The sequence below is a fragment of the Mesoplodon mirus genome, assembly GCF_964341445.2.
Source record: "Mesoplodon mirus genome assembly, chromosome: 2".
NCBI lineage: Eukaryota > Metazoa > Chordata > Mammalia > Artiodactyla > Ziphiidae > Mesoplodon > Mesoplodon mirus.
The window spans coordinates 214,265,971-214,283,769 of NC_138977.1; the positions used below are offsets into that span (position 1 = coordinate 214,265,971).

General features: G+C 35.2%; 1 protein-coding gene across 1 annotated transcript in view; it reads left to right on the top strand.

The window, feature by feature from the left end:
* Window positions 1–17,799, top strand: part of NHLRC2 (NHL repeat containing 2) — a 66,068-nt gene that overhangs the window by 15,963 nt on the left and 32,306 nt on the right. The window contains exons 3-5 of the mRNA XM_082631902.1: window positions 346–801; window positions 3,754–3,875; window positions 17,584–17,713. Of these exons, the coding sequence (XP_082488028.1) occupies window positions 346–801; window positions 3,754–3,875; window positions 17,584–17,713 (708 nt within the window). The remainder of the gene's footprint in view (window positions 1–345; window positions 802–3,753; window positions 3,876–17,583; window positions 17,714–17,799) is intronic.

Sequence of the window (17,799 nt, forward strand, 5' to 3'; positions counted from 1 at the left end):
TGTGAATTTCAAAGGGGCTTAAAACAGGTGGAAAAAATTTACAAAATTTCAACATCTTCTAAGAAAATAGAGAATATTATTTTAAAGCTTTATCTAGATAAAGGACACAGGGTTTTAAACTTAAAATAGCTGCATGGTTTTGATCATATGTGTTTGAATTTAGATTTAAATGTTAATTTTTTATTCATGAGTGTAAACGCAGTTGAAGATACTAATTTAGTTCTGTTTCCTCTTTTTTAATCTCTGACAGTTTATACTTATTTATGACCCAAAACCTAATATGTGGATGGTGATATTCAAACTTTAATACTTTATAATGTTCAACATATAATTTTTCCCATTTAGATGGTCTTCTGATTGTTGGTGTTCACTCGGCTAAGTTTCCAAATGAAAAAGTCCTGGATAACGTTAAGAGTGCTATTCTTCGATACAACATCACCCACCCTGTGGTTAATGATGCAGATGCCAGCCTTTGGCAAGAACTAGAAGTTTCCTGCTGGCCAACTCTGATCATACTTGGACCCCGTGGAAACATGTTGTTTTCTTTGATTGGAGAAGGACATAGAGAGAAATTATTTTTATATACTTCAATAGCTTTAAAATATTACAAAGACAGGGGACAGATCAGAGATAATAAAATTGGAATAAAACTCTATAAAGATTCGTTGCCACCTTCACCATTGCTGTTTCCTGGCAAAGTAACAGTAGACCATGTTTCTAATAGATTGGTAATAGCAGACACTGGACATCATAGAATTTTGGTCGTCTGGAGGAATGGACAAATTCAGTACAGCATTGGAGGTAAAGTTTGCTAATTATGTTATATAATGTATCTTACATTATACATGTAAAAAATAGTTCAAGGAAATGTATTAAAACTGAAATTTATAAATAAGAACTAATTGTAGAAGGGCAATATACACTGATTTTTAACTTCATCAGAAATTATTTTAATTGTGTCTGAATTAATCTCTCCTCACTCCCTCAAAAACAAACAAAACTACCCAAAAAACTCCATTAAGATCAAAAGGAGGAAATCTTTTGTGTAATTTTCAAGTATATTCATATATCCCATCTTGTTTTTTCAAAAAACTGCCACACTATTGTATCTTATGAAAGTATTATATACATTTTAGATTTCGGGCATTTTAAATGGAAGTATTTCACCTTCCATCAAAATATAGCCATTTATATATATTTGTTTGTTTGTTTGTTTATGGCTGTGTTGGGTCTTTGTTGCTGCACGTGGGCTTTCTCTAGTTGCAGGGAGTGGGGGCTACTCTTCGTTGCGGTGCACGGGCTTCTCATTGCGGTGGCTTCTCTTGTTGCAGATCACGGGCTCTAGGCAAGCGGGCTTCAGTAGTTATGGCACGCGGGCTGAGTAGTTGTGGCTTGCGGGCTCTAGAGCGCAGGCTCAGTAGTTGTGGCTCACGGGCTCTAGAGTGCAGGCTCAGTAGTTGTGGCCCACGAGCTTAGTTGCTCTGCGGCATGTGGGAGCTTCCTGGACCAGGGCTCGAACCCATGTCCCCTGCATTGGCAGGCGGATTCTTAACCACTATGCCACCAGGGAAGTCCCTAGCCGTATGTTTTTTAAGACCACAGCAATACCCTAGGAAGTTGAGTCTTAGATTATGAAATAACCTAGGATTTGTATATTATTATACTTTTCTCTCCTTCCATAGGAACTTAAGCATACTTCTGAATCCATTCTATTTGGTTGTAGTGAAATAAAAGTATCATACAGGCATAGATCATTTTCTTCCATATCTCCCTGGTCTTGATCTAAAAAGGGCTCTTATTGACATCTTATATAATTAATAAAATCTGTTAAGTACATTATTAATCCTGCTCACCAGGCTGAACTGACATCTGACAACATAATTAGTCAAAGAGAAGAGTAATTCATCTCTTTGCAATCCTACTTTGGTCACACATGCAGTGTTAGTACATAAAGTAGGGATATCAACATTCCTGATGCAAATAAACAAATAAACTAAAAAATAAACTAATTGTTTCCTAAGTCCTGGAGCTATTCTTAGTATGCCAAGGTATCATTCCCTTAGCTCTTGAATTCATTTGTTTCTTGTTCGTTGTTTCTGTTAGAGTATGTGTGTGTTCTATATTGTTTATTTTGCTTGGGCAACTTGGTATTTTGGTTAATAACAGGAAGTTATGACAGTTGTTACTCAAAAAGCATCTGTTATAGCAAATTACATGTAAATGGTTAAAAGTTTTTAATAGATTCTAAAATTTTCTAAATAGTTTAGATGGATATTCTCCTTTGTTAAACAGAGGAGCCAGCAGCAAGCTACCTTTTCCAAATACGTTTCTAGGAATATTGTTATCTTGTGATAAATTTGTAGTTATTCTACAATTTAAAAACATTCTGTGGTCAGATACACTCAGGAAATGCTGATCAGATGTGCCTTAAAAGGTTTTTGGTGGTGATGGTGTCACTGTACTCAGATCTTTTACTCTGCCTGGTGTATCTCACGAATATATGAGAGGAGGTTATAGTATACAGTATTTTCCAATCTGAAGTGATCACAGTACTCTCCTTTTTTTCCCCAGGGAACTCTCATCACCAACAATAATAAATAGTATTATTAATAATAGTAATAGTAGCAAGCAAAAATATGCCTGGCATTATTCTAAGCACTTTACCTGTATTAATTTATTTAGTCCTCACAGTGCTAGAGTTAGGTATATTATTATTATTATTATTATTATTATTATTATTTTTTGGCTGTATGCGGGCCTCTCACTGTTGTGGCCTCTCCCGTTGCGGAGCACAGGCTCCGGATGCACAGGCTCAGCGGCCGTGGCTCATGGGCCCAGCCGCTCCGCGGCATGTGGGATCTTCCCGGACCGGGGCACGAACCCATGTCCTCTGCATCGGCAGGCGGACTCTCAACCACTGCGCCACCAGGGAAGCCCTAGGTATATTATTAATTCCATTTTACAAAAGAGAAACTGAGACACACAGAACTTGCTCAGATCATCAGCTAGGAAGAGCTAGGGTTTAAACGAAGTCTGTTAACTTGGGATTCATGGGCTATTAAGAAATGCTTGAATGATCCTCATGATTTAGGAGCCCCTTGAAATTCCTGTGACATTTTATGGGCATGTGTATTTTTGTAAGGAAAGGGTTCGTAATTTTCAGTTATAATCAAAGGAGTTTATCTTCCAAAATTGTTAAAAATCATTCATCTAGATTGTAAAAGATTTAAGTTATTTTTTAATTCTTTCAAGTCTAGATACTAGGTAATTCAGATGCTTTTTTTTTTTTTTTTTTTTTTCTTTTTGCGGTATGCGGGCCTCTCACTGTTGTGGCCTCTCCCGTTGCGGAGCACAGGCTCCGGATGCGCAGGCCCAGCGGCCATGGCTCACGGGCCCAGCCGCTCCGCGGCATATGGGATCCTCCCAGACCGGGGCACGAACCCGTATCCCCTGCATCGGCAGGCGGACTCTCAACCACTGCGCCACCAGGGAGGCCCTCAGATGCTTTTTGAAGTAATTTCTTCTGATATCTACTACTAAAGTGTACTAGTAACTGTTATCTTGTAAGCCCTGTCATTAGCAAAACTTACTCTTGAGAAGAATAGGTATCTTGGGATACAGTTTAGTTTTTAGGTAGAAGTATCAAGTTATTTATATTAAAATCCCAGCTTTAAATACAAAATATTTTTTCGGTGTTAATTTGAAATAACTTTAAGTGGAAAATTTTTGTCTTACGGCTATCTTGTCTTGTAGGACCCAACCCTGGAAGAAAAGATGGAATGTTTTCAGAGTCAACTTTTAACTCACCACAAGGTGTAGCCATAATGGATAATATCATATATGTGGCAGATACAGAAAACCACCTTATAAGAAAGGTAATTTTCCATTTTAAATAAAGTTTAATCCTTCTAATCAGAAAAACTTACATTTACTTGCTACATAAATATTTGAAGTGAGAGGGTGTTGCTTAAATACTTCAGATCATCCTCATTCAGCTTTTTTCAGAGGTTACTTGCTTTAACTTTATTCTTAGACAAACCCATCAAATCGTTTTTTTAATCCTTTATTTTAAAGTCATGTGCCTAGTCACCCAAAAGCTCCTGATTTTGAGGTATTTTCCTAACTACTATTTGTAAAGTGATGCTTTGTCCTTTTTCAGTTAAATTTTCTCAAACTTAAGAAAAAAAAAAACATACCACTCCTGCATCCCTTCAGCTCTTATGCTTTGTCTGGGAATACTTATCTGTCAATTAGTCTTAAAATTTATTTTATCTCATTATAAAAGTAATATATGATCTTGTTTTTAAAAAAATGAATTAATACATAAAGGTAAAAAAGTTCTCCTAATCATCTATTCAGGCTCTCCAGGCTAACCAAGCATTGTTAAAATTTGTGTCTTCAGAAATTTTCTACTCATGTATAAATAATTTTATATTGAAAGGACTGTCTCTAGAGAATCTTCTTTTTTAAACAAATGGAATCATAAGGTACATACATAATTCCTACATTCTTTTTTTAACTTTTTTTCCATGTTAGTCATATGACTATGACTGCATAGTATTACCTAGTTATTTTAAACATTTCTTACTGATGAGTATTCTGACTGTAATCTGTTGGTCTTTAAGTTGTTATTTCTATTTGGAAAATAAGTAAGTTCATCTAACCCATTCTGTCTGAACATATATGTACTACATATTGTACCTAAGTACATTTAGGTACTTCCTTTTCTCTCTATTTCTCTCTCGATATTTTTGCCCATTTATATTACAAAATTATCAACTAATATATATATATAATAGGAAAAAACATATGTAGAACATTTAATAATAACCACTGTAATGTAAATCTCCATGAGGGCATGACATTTGTTTTCTTTACTGCTGAAATCCTAAGCACCTAAAACAGTGCCTGGCCCACAGTAGGTGTTTATTAGATATTTGTTGAATTGATTTATAAGCAACTAACATCTGTTGAATGAAACATTTTCTAAAGTGTAAATTCCTCTTAATATGAAAAGATGTTAATGAAGAAAGGATTTTGTGGATTTATAAATTAAAGCAGACTTATTTTTTGAAAGTCTTGCTAATATATTTTAATGTGCTAATATATTGTGAATACACTAGTTGGGGGATGTGTGTGCAGTATTTCTAAACTTATTTGACCAAGGAGCCCTTTTTTGGCAGAACTTTTCATAGGACTATAGCTTAATGTTGTATACTCTGGGAAAAGTGCTTTTATGTTACGAACTCCTTAGAGGTCAGTATTTCCTTATCATTATCTTTTTGGGGTTCTGTGCTTCTAAAATTCATCATAGTGTCATAGATATCTAACAGGATATTGAAGTAGTAATATATGTAGCCCACAACATACAGGGAATACTTGTCCTTTTTTGATTTTATGTTATTTCTCTTGCTTTAGGACTTAGTGGGTTTTGGAGTATTGACTGCATTTCAAATGCTTTTCAAGTAGCATAATCATCATAACAAATATAGGTTACTCAAAGTCATTTTTATGACTTAGTTTAGTGTCTGCAAAAATGGAAATGAGAGAATTGTGATTTCTTCCTTTTGTTTTAAAAGTATAAAAATATTTATTGTATTTTACATTTGTTTAAGAGCTCATTAGCAGAGGGTTGATCATACTCCTACATTCACAGCTCATGAACATCGTTGTTCCAGCCCGACCTGTCTCTTGTTAGAATAACTTATTTATTAATTTGTAAATTCCTCTTCATCTCCATTCCCATTTCCCCTGCCATTCCCTGTACATAAGTACTCCTATAGGCAGCCTTTCTGATATGTTTCATTCACATCTTATTTATCTGTGACCTTGTAAAACATGTAGTATTTTGTGTGTGTGTGTGTTTTTAACAACTTTATTGTGATATATTTTACATAGTACAAAGGTCACCCGTTTCATGAATATAATTCAGGAATTTTTAGTAAGTTTAACAAGTTGTGTAACCATCACCATAAATCATTTTTAGAACATTTTCATCCTCCTAGTAAGAACCCTCATGCCCAATTACAGTTAATCCCCGTTCCCACCCCCAGCCCTAATCTACTTTTTGTCTCTGTAAATTTGCCTCATTGAACATTTCATATAAACAGAATCATACAATACATGGTCTTATGTGTCTGGCTTCTTTCATTCTGTGTAATGTTTCTGAGGTTCATTGATGATGTAACATGTCAGTAATTAATTCCTTTGTATTGCTGGATAGCATTCTGTTGCATGTATAAACCACATTTTATCTGTTTACCAGTTGGTGGACATTTAAGGTGTTTTCCAATTTTTGGCTATTTATAAATAATTCACATGTAAGTTTTGTGTGGACATACATTTTTATTTCTCTTGGGTAAGTGTGTAAATACTAGAAGTGTTGATTCGTATGTTTTATATTTTGTGTTTAACTTTTTGAGAGCGTGCTAAACCACAGTGGTTGCATCATTTTACATTTCTACCTGCAATATATGTGGGTTCCAGTTTCTCCATATCTTCACCATTACCTATCATTTTCCATTTTCTTTCTTTTTTCTTTTTTTCATTTTCCATTTTTAAACTTCTAGGCATTCTACTAGGTGTGAAGTGGCCTATCTTTGTGGTTTGGAATATGCATTTCTCTAATGAGGAATGATGATGAGCGTCTTTTCCTATGTATATGGACCATTTGTTTATCTTCTTTGGAGAAGTGTCTATTCAGATTCTTTGACAGTTTTTTATTGGGTTTTTTGTGTTTTTTATTATTGAGTTGTAAGAGTTCTTTATGTATTCTAGATGCAAATTCCTTATCAGATATATGATTTTCAATACTCACCCACATTCTGTGAGTTGTCTTTTCACATTCCTTTTTTTTTCCACACACACACTGTATTTTATTTTTACAAGAGATAAATAAACTGACACCAAGCATTGTAAATGGATGACCACAACAAAAGCAACAATAATTGTAATTACCAAACACGAAACACACTCATACTGTGTCATAATATTGACATTCAGTCCACGAATCCTCCACTGTAACAGCTCCTTTACTTTGCAGTGAAAATTGATTTGTATATTTTTTGCCTCTGAGTCCTTGTGGGATTTTTGTTTTTTATTCAAACAGAAAGTCACAAAAATTATAATCATCCTCATCAGTTCACTCAGTCCCATGTAATTAATTTTTTTTCATCTTGATCTTTTGTTAGCACTTTTATGAATTCATCAGTTTTCCATTAGAGTTCTGAAAATGCTTATTCATTCAGTTCAGCAGTATAGTCAGTTACCAGAAACCTATACTTGTCAGTCTTTTCCATGAATTCCTTGAAGATGAAACCCTTTTATAGGAACATTTTTGCAAAAGCATCAGAGTACACCCAGAACTGTCTGTAAATGACAAAAGACTTAAAAATGACCACAGTTAAAGATTTGATGAAAGTCGATAATAATGCAATTGACAAGGAAATTTAGTTATTTCTGAGGTATACATTTTAAATAACTAGAATTATGACTTATAACATTATACCAGAACATTTTAGAAATTTCATGTAATGTCTCAAACATTTATATTAACATATTTCCATTCAAATAACCCAAAGAAAGTTTAGTATTAGTTGTTTTTTTGTTTGTTTGTTTATACTGGAGGTTCTTATTAGTCATCAGTTTTATATACATCATTGTATACATGTCAACCCCAATCGCCCAATTCAGCACACCACCATCCCCTCCCCACCACAGTTTTCACCCCTTGGTGTCCATACGTTAGTTCTCTACATCTGTGTCTCAACTTTTGCCCTGCAAACTGGTTCATCTGTACCATTTTTCTAGGTTCCACATACATACGTTAATATACGATATTTGTTTCTCTCTTTCCGACTTACTTCACTCTGTATGACAGTCTCTAGGTCCATCCACGTCTCAGCAAATGACTCAATTTCATTACTTTTATGGCTGAGTAATATTCCATTGTATATATGTACCACAACTTCTTTATCCGTTCGTCTGTCAGTGGGCATTTAGGTTGCTTCCTTGACCTGGCTATTGTAAATAGTGCTGCAATGAACACTGAGGTGCATGTATCTTTTTGAATCATGGTTTTCTCTGGGTATATATGCCCAGTAGTGGGATTGCTAGATCATATGGTAGTTCTATTTTTAGTTTTTTAAGGAACCTCCTTACTGTTCTCCATAGTGGCTGTATCAATTTACATTCTCACCAACAGTGCAAGAGGGTTCCCTTTTCTCCACACCCTCTCCAGCGTCTGTTGTTTGCAGATTTTCTGATGATGCCCATTCTAACTGGTGTGAGGTGATACCTCATTATAATTTTGATTTGCATTTCTCTAATAATTAGTGATGTTGACCAGCTTTTCATATGCTTCTTGACCACCTGTATGTCTTCTTTGGAGAAATGTCTATTTAGGTCTTCTGCCCATTTTTGGATTGGGTTAATTGTTTCTTTAATATTCAGCTGCATGAGCTGTTTATATATTTTAGAGATTAATCCTTTGTCCGTTGATTCATTTGCAAATATTTTCTCCCATTCTGAGGGTTGTCTTTTGGTCTTGTTTATGGTTTCCTTTGCTGTGCAAAAGCTTTTAAGTTTCATTAGGTCCCCTTTGTTTATTTTTGTTTTTCCATTACTCTAGGAGGTGGATCAAGAAAGATCTTGCTGTGATTTATGTCTAAGAGTGTTCTTCCTATGTTTTCCTCTAAGAGTTTTATAGTGTCTGGTCTTAAATTTAGGTCTCAAATCCATTTTGAGTTTATTTTTGTGTATGGTGTTAGGGAGTGTTCTAATTTCATTCTTTTACATGTAGCTGTCCAATTTTCACAGCACCGCTTATTGAAGAGACGGTCTTTTCTCCATTGTATATTTTTGCCTCCTTTGTCATAGATTAGTTGACCATAGGTGCATGGGTTTATCTCTGGGCTTTCTATCTTGTTCCATTGATCTGTGTTTCTGTTTTTGTGCCAGTACCATATTGTCTTGATTACTGTAGCTTTGTAGTATAGTCTGAAGTCAGGGAGTCTGATTCCTCCAGCTCTGTTGTTTTCCCTCAAGACTGCTTTGGCTATTCGGGGTCTTTTGTGTTTCCATACAAATTTTAAGATGATTTGTTCTAGTTCCGTAAAAAATTCCATTGGTAATTTGATAGGGATTGCATTGAATCTGTAGATTGCTTTGGGTAGTATAGTCATTTTCACAATATTGATTCTTCCAATTCAAGAACATGGTATATCTCTCCATCTGTTGGTATCATCTTTAATTTCTTTCATCAGTGTCTTAAAGTTTTCTGCATACAGGTCTTTTGTCTCCCTAGGTAGGTTTATTCCTAGGTATTTTATTCTTTTTGTTGCAGTGGTAAATGGGAGTGTTTCCTTAATTTCTCTTTCAGATTTTTCATCATTAGTGTATAGGAATGCAAGAGATTTCTGTGCATTAATTTTATATCCTGCAACTTTACCAAATTCATTGATTAGCTCTAGTAGTTTTCTGGTGGCATATTTAGGATTCTCTATGTATAGTATCATGTCATCTGCAAACAGTGACAGTTTTACTTTTTCTTTTCTAATTTGTATTCTTTTTATTTCTTTTTCTTCTCTGATTGCCGTGGCTAGGACTTCCAAAACTATGTTGAATAATAGTGGTGAGAGTGGACATCCTTGTCTCGTTCCTGATCTTAGAGGAAATGCTTTTAGTTTTTCCCCATTGAGAACGATGTTTGCTGTGGGTTTGTCATATATGGCCTTTATTATGTTGAGGTAGGTTCCCTCTATGCCCACTTTCTGGAGAGTTCTTATCATAAATGGGTATTGAATTTTGTCAGAAGTTTTTTCTGCATCTATTGAGATGATCATATGGTTTTTATTCTTCAATTTGTTAATATGGTGCATCACATTGATTTGCGTATATTGAAGAATCCTTGCATCCCTGGGATAAATCCCACTTGATCATGGTGTATGATCCTTTTAATGTGCTGTTGGATTCTGTTTGCTAGTATTTTGTTGAGGATTTTTGCATCTATGTTCATCAGTGATATTGGTCTGTAATTTTCTTTTTTTGTAGTATCTTTGTCTGGTTTTGGTATCAGGGTGATGGTGGCCTCATAGACTGAGTTTGGGAATGTTCCTTCCTCTGCAATTTTTTGGTGAGATTAGAAGGATAGGTGTTAGCTCTTCTCTAAATGTTTGATAGAATTCACCTGGGAAGCCATCTGGTCCTGGAGTTTTGTGTGTTGGAAGATTTTTAATCACAGTTTGAATTTCATTACTTGTGATTGGTCTGTTCATATTTTCTGTTTCTTCTTGGTTCAGATTTGGAAGGTTATACCTTTCTAAGAATTTGTCCATTTCTTCCAGGTTGTCCTTTTCTTCCAGGTTGTCCATTTTATTGGCATAGAGTTGCTTGTAGTAGTCTCTTTGGATGCTTTGTATTTCTGTGTTGTCTGTTGTAACCTCTCCTTTTTCATTTCTAGTTTTATTGATTTGGGTCCTCTCCCTCTTTTTCTTGATGAGTCTGGCTAATGGTTTATCAATTTTGTTTATCTTCTCAAAGAACCAGCTTTTAGTTTTATTGATCTTTGCTATTGTTTTCTTTGTTTCTATTTCATTTATTTCTGCTCTGATCTTTATGACTTCTTTCTTTCTGCTAACTTTAGGTTTTGTTCTTCTTTCTCTAGTTCCTTTAGGTGTAAGGTTAGACTGTTTACTTGAGATTTTTCTTGTTTCTTGAGGTAGGCTTGTATAGTTATAAACTTCCCTCTTAGAACTGCTTTTGCTGCATCCCATAGGTTTTGGATCGTCGTGTTTTCATTGTCATTTGTCTCTAGGTATGTTTTGATTTCCTCTTTGATTTCTTCAGTGATCTCTTGGTTGTTTAGTAACGTATTGTTTAGCCTCCATGTGTTTGTGTTTTTTACATTTTTTTCCCTGTAATTCATTTCTAATCTCATAGCAGTGTGGTCAGAAAAGATGCTTGATATGATTTCAATTTTCTTAAATTTACTGATGCTTGATTTGTGACCCAAGATGTGATGTATCCTGGAGAATGTTCCATGCGCACTTGAGAAGAAAGTGTAATCTGCTGTTTTTGGATGGAATGTCCTATAAATATCAATTAAATCTATCTGGTCTATTGTATCATTTAAAGCTTGTGTTTCCTTATTTATTTTCATTTTGGATGATCTGTCCATTGGTGTAAGTGAGGTGTTAAAGTCCCCCACTATTATTGTGTTACTGTCGATTTCCTCTTTTAGAGCTGTTAGCAGTTGCCTTATGTATTGGGTTGCTCCTCTGTAGTGTGCATATATATTTATAATTGTTATATCTTCTTCTTGGATTGATCCCTTGATCATTATGTAGTGTCCTTCCTTGTCTCTTGTAACATTCTTTATTTTAAAGTCTATTTTATCTGATATGAGTATAGCTACTCCAGCTTTCTTTTGATTTCCATTTGCATGGAATATCTTTTTCCATCCTCTCACTTTCAGTCTGTATGTGTCCCTAGGTCTGAAGTCAGTCTCTTGTAAACAGCATATATATGGGTCTTGTTTTTGTATCCATTCAGCAAGCCTGTGTCTTTTGGTTGGAGCACTTAATCCATTCACGTTTAAGGTAATTATCGATATGTATGTTCCTATGACCATTTTCTTAATTGTTTTGGGTTGTTTTTGTAGATCCTTTTTTTCTCTTGTGTTTCCCACTTTGAGAAGTTCCTTTAGCATTTGTTGTAGAGCTGGTTTGGTAGTGCTGAATTCTCTTAGCTTTTGCTTGTCTGTAAAGCTTTTGATTTCTCCATCGAATCTGAATGAGATCCTTGCTGGGTAGAGTAATCTTGGTTGTAGGTTTTTCCCTTTCATCACTGTAAGTATATCATGCCACTCCCTTCTGGCTTGTAGAGTTTCTGCTGAGAAATCAGCTGTTAACCTTATTGGAGTTCCCTTGTATGTTATTTTTCATTTTTCCCTTGCTGCTTTTAGTAATTTTTCTTTGTCTTTAATTTTTGCCAATTTGATTACTATGTGTCTTGGCATGTTTCTCCATGGGTTTATCCTGCATGGGACTGTCTGCGCTTCCTGGACTTGGGTGGCTATTTCCTTTCCCATGTTAGGGAAGTTTTCTACTATAATCTCTTCAGATATTTTCTCTGGTCCTTTCTCTCTCTCTTCTCCCTCTGGGACCCCTATAATGCGAATGTTGTTGCATTTAATGTTGTCCCAGAGGTCTCTTAGGCTGTCTTCATTTCTTTTCATTCTTTTTTCTTTATTCTGTTCCACAGCAGTGAATTCCACCATTCTGTCTTCCAGGTCACTTATCCATTCTTCTGCCTCAGTTATTCTGCTATTGAGTCCTTCTAGTGTAGTTTTCATTTCAGTTATTGTATTGTGCATCTGTTTGTTTGTTCTTTAATTCCTCTAGGTTTTTGTTAAACATTTCTTGCATCTTCTCAATATTTGCCTCCATTCTTTTTTCCGAGGTCCTGGATCATCTTCAGTATCATTATTCTGAATTCTTTTTCTGGAAGGTTGCCTATCTCCACTTCATTTAGTTGTTTTTCTGGGGTTTTATCTTGTTCTTTCATCTGGTACATAGCCCTCTACCTTTTCATCTTGTCTATCTTTCTGTGAATGTGGTTTTTGTTCCACAGGCTCCAGGACTGTAGTTCTTCTTGCTTCTGCTCTCTGCCCTCTGGTGTATGAGGCTACCTAAGAGGCTTGTGTAAGTTTCCTGATGGGAGGGCCTGGTGGTGGGTAGAGCTGACTGTTGCTCTGGTGGGCAGAGCTCAGTAAAACTTTAATCTGCTTGACTGTTGATGGGTGGGGTTCTCTCCCTGTTTGTTGTTTTGCCTGAGGCAACCCAACACTGGAGCCTATCTGGGCTCTTCGGTGGGGCTAATGACACTCTGGGAGGACTCATGCCAAGGAGTACTTCCCAGAACCTCTGCTGCCAGCGTCCCTGTCCCCACGGTGAGCCACAGCCCCCCCTTCCCACACCGCCTCTGCAGGAGACCCTCCAACAGTAGCAGGTAGGTCTGGTTCAGTTTCCCCTGGGGTCACTGCTTCTTCACCTGGGTCCCGATGCGCACACTACTTTGTGTGTGCCCTCCAAGAGTGGAATCTCTGTTTCCCCCAGTCCTGCAGTCAATTCCCACTAGGCTTCAACGTCTGATTCTCTAGGAATTCCTCCTCCCGTTGCCGGACCCCCAGGTTGGGAAGCCTGACGTGGGGCTCAGAACCTTCACTCCAGCAGATGGACTTCTGTGTTATAAGTGTCCTCCAGTCTGTGAGTCACCCACCCAGCAGTTATGGGATTTGATTTTACTGTGATTGCACCCCTCCTACCATCTCATTGTGGCCTCTCCTTTGTCTTTGGATGTGGGGTATCTATTTTGGTGAGTTCCAGTGTCTTCCTGTCGATGATTGTCCAGCAACTAGTTGTGATTCTGGTGTTCTCGCAAGAGGGAGTGAGAGCACGTCCTTCTACTCTGCCATCTTGGTTTCTCCCTCCTCCTCCTTTCACTTTCTTAATCATGTCTTTTGATGCACAGAAGTTTTATATTTTGATGATTCCCAATTTATCTGTTTATTTCTTTCATTGCTTATATTTTTGGTGTCATGTAAGAATCCACTGCCAAATCCAAGGTCACGAAGATTTATTCCTATGTTTTCTTCTAAGATTTTTATAGTTATGGCTCTCACAGTTAGATCTTAGATCCATTTTTAGTTGATTTTTGCATATGGTATGAAGTAAGAGTCCAACTTCATTCTTTTACATGTGGATATCCAGTTATCCCAGAACCATTTATGGAAGAGACTATTCTTTCACCATTGAATAGTCTTGGCAACCTTTAGAAAATTATTCATACATGCATGGGTTTATTTCTGGACTTTCAAGTCTATTCCATTGATCTATGTATCTGTCCTTATGCCAATACCACACTGTTTTGATTCCTATAACTTTTAATAAGTTGTGAAATCAGAAAGTATGAATCCTCCTACTTATTTCTTTTTCAACATTGTTTTGACTGTTCTGAATCCCTTGCAATTCCATATGAATTTTAGGATCAACTTATCCATTTCTGCAAAAACTTCTGTTTCTTTCTCATATAAGTAAATTATATTTTTTAAAGGAACAAATGACAGTTTTATCTTTTCCCTTCTTATTTTTATACTTCCCATTTCCTTTTATTATATTGCTTTTAAGCATTACAGCCATAGTGGGTGTCTTGTCATGCTCGTAGTCTTAAATGGAACTCTTGTAAACTTTCTCCACAAGTTTAATATTTTCCATAGCTTTGGGAAATAAAATATTTATGAAGTTAAGAAAATTTATTCCTTGTTACTAAGAATTATTATATGATTTTATTAAATGCGTTTTCTACATTTATGGGAATAATTTTATAGTTTTTTGCCCTTAGTATTCTGATGTGATGAATTATATTTATATATATTTTTTATGTTGAACCATCTTTTTCATCCTGGGATAAACCTTACTAATCATGAATTTTTTAAAAAGTCAAATTGGATTTGATTATCCAAAATTATATTTAATATTTTAAAATTAAATGGCTCTATATTTTCTTGACTGTTCTCACCTGATTTTGGAATCAAGGTCACACTAACCTCATCAAATGAGCTGGTTTTCATTCTTTTTCTGTTTTTTGGAATAATTTGTCTAACATAGGAATTAATAGTTTTGAATATTTATTGAAACTCCCTTGTAACATCATCTGGGCCCAGGGCTTCTTCCAAGAGGAATTTTTAAACTATCCTATCAGTTTCTGTGATACATTTCTTAAATCAAGATCTATTTCAAGGGCCCATCTGTAGCTGCCTATGGTATTTTTGCAGATTATATTTTGCAGATTTTGAGTTCAGTCAAAATATAAATAAAGTTACATTGATGAATATTCTTTACAATTTCAAGATATTATAGAGCAGCTACTAAAAATAATGCAAGAGGATATCACCAGAATAAATCAATGTAATTCACCATAGTAACAGAATAAAAGATGATGCTTCACTAGATTCAGAAAAACATTGGAAAACATTTAATACCTAATCATGTTAAAATTAGTAAACAAAAGACTTAAAAATGACCATGGTTAAAGATCTGATGAAAGTTGTAATAATGCAGTTGACAAGGAAATTAACTTATTTCTGAGATATACATTTTAAAGTAATAACTAGAATTATGACTTATAACATTATACCAGAACATACAAGATTTTTAGAAATTTCATGTAATGTCTGAAACATTTATATTAACATATTTCCATACAAATAACCCAAAGAAAGTTAAGTATTAGTTGTTTGTTTGTTTGTTTGTTTTTGTACTGCAGGTTCTTATCAGTCATCAATTGTATACACATCAGTGTATACATGTCACTTGATTTTCTAAAAAGCATGAAATCAATCGGGAGAAAGAAAAGTCATTTCTGCACATTGTGCTTGAACAACTAAATACCAACATGGGGAAAAAGTAAACATGACACCTACTTCACACACCATATACAAACATCAATTCAAGATGCATCACAGACCTAAATGTAAATGCTAAAACTTTGAAGCTTTTACAAGAAAACATGAGAATATCCTTGTGACTTGCATGTAGGCAAAGGTTTCTCAAAGACAGGACACAGAAACAATAATCATAAAAGAAAAAAACTAAATTCAAATTTATCTAAATGTAAAACTTCTATTAAACTTCACTGTTAAGGTGAAAAGCCACAGGCTGTCAGAAAATAGTCACAAAAATTCACAAAAACACATCTATATAGGGGATTAGTATCCATGAAATATAAAGGCTTCTACAACTGAAAAATGAGAAGGCAAACCAATGAAAAATGAGCCAAAGTTTTGAATATTTTTCAAAAGAAGATACAAGAATGACCACAAGCACATAGAAAAGTGATCAACATCATGAGCTGAGAAGGAAATGTACGTTCAAACCACAATGAAATACCACTGTATATCCAGTATAATGGTTAAAATTAAAAAGACTGACAATACCATAGGTTGGCAAGGATGTGGAGTAGTTTGAACTCTCATACATCATTGGTGGGAATAGAATATGATAGAGCACTGGAGAAAACCTTTTGGGAGTTTTTAAATCAAACTAATCATATACTTGCCCTATAACATAGCAGTTATAGTCCTCTGTGTATACCCAAGAGAAGTGAAAGCATGTCCACAAAAAGGCTTATACAAGAATATTAATAGCAACTCTGTTTGAAGGCCCCCAAACTGGAAATAGCCCAGCTGTCTGTCAGTAAGAAAATACATAAATGAACTGTGATGTATTCCTTATATGGAATACTGCTCAGCAATAAAAAGGAACATGAATAAATCTCAAACATGTTTAATGAAAGAAGCCTCACACAAGAGTTTATTACTGTATGACTCCATTTATCTGAGATCCTAGAAGAGTTACACCTAATCTGTGGTGGAAAAAAAAATTAACACTGTTTGCCACTGGGGTCAAGAATGACTGGGAAGAGGTATGAGGGAACTTTCTGGAGTGAAGGTAACATTCTGTATCTTTATATAAGTTGGGGCCACACAGGTTTATGCATTTTTGAGAATTTATCAGGTGATACACTTAAGATTTGTGCATTTCATTGTAAGTTTTGCCTCAAAGGAAAAAGGAGATCTGAAAAAATATGGAACTGTATTTAATGACAAGCTTACTGAAATATTTAGGGACAGTGTACTAATGTTTATGATTTACTTTGAAACGCATCAAAAAATGTAAATGAATTGAAGGATTGATAGCTGGATGAGATATGTGATAAAGCAAGTCAGTGAACTGTTGATATATGGATGTTTGGTGCAATATTCTTTCAGCTTTCTCTATGTTTGAAAATTTTCATGATAAAATGTTGAAAGTGTCTCAGGAGATGAAACCAGAGCATCTTTTTTCAGTAGAATGCATTGATTTTTTGGTTTATGAAGCAGAGGCAATAGAACATAGTAGAGCTAGAACTGGTTCAAATCCAAGATCCTTGACTTACTAGCTGTGGGATCTTGGGATCTTACTTAATGATCTGTGCCTCAGTTTCCTCTAAGGTAATCAAAATCACAGTCATAGGGTTATTAAGATGGGTGGATGGATGGATGGATGATACTTGGATTAGTTCTTACCACATATTAAGCTCCATATGTGTCAATTACTAGCCAAGCATAATTGAAATACATACATTTAATTTAAGAAGCAAGTGTTTTCCTTGATTCTGCTTTAAATTTTCAAATTTCACCTTCTTTTAAAATATTTTATAGCTGAGATGAGATCAACAGCAGTTCTGGTAGAGGCATGATGAGGGAGGGGAGTAAGAGGAAAGTGGGGGAGTGGACAGATGGAGAAATGGAAAGGACTGAGTTTTATGCATTCCAGTAACAAGGTCACCATGTACTTGATTAGCCTTTTTTTAAAGCTTTTTTAAGTATTTATGTTGCACATGTTTTTTTTTACACACTAAAAACCACTCAGTTTTATTAATTAACATATAATAAGTTCACACATACTGTAAATAAAGTACATGTTTTCTGTATGTTCTACTGGAAATAGATGCATTGCATGAAACCTGTATTAATGTCTATAGATTGACCTAGAAGCTGAGATGGTGAGCACTGTAGCTGGCATTGGAATTCAAGGTACAGATAAAGAAGGTGGAGCTAAAGGAGAAGAACAGCCCATTAGTTCTCCTTGGGATGTAGTTTTTGGAAGGTCAGGTATGTAAACTTTTGATATTAAATGTAAGTAAATTTTGCTAAGTAAAAGTTTTAAAATATTATGGGGACATTCATTTGGATTAATT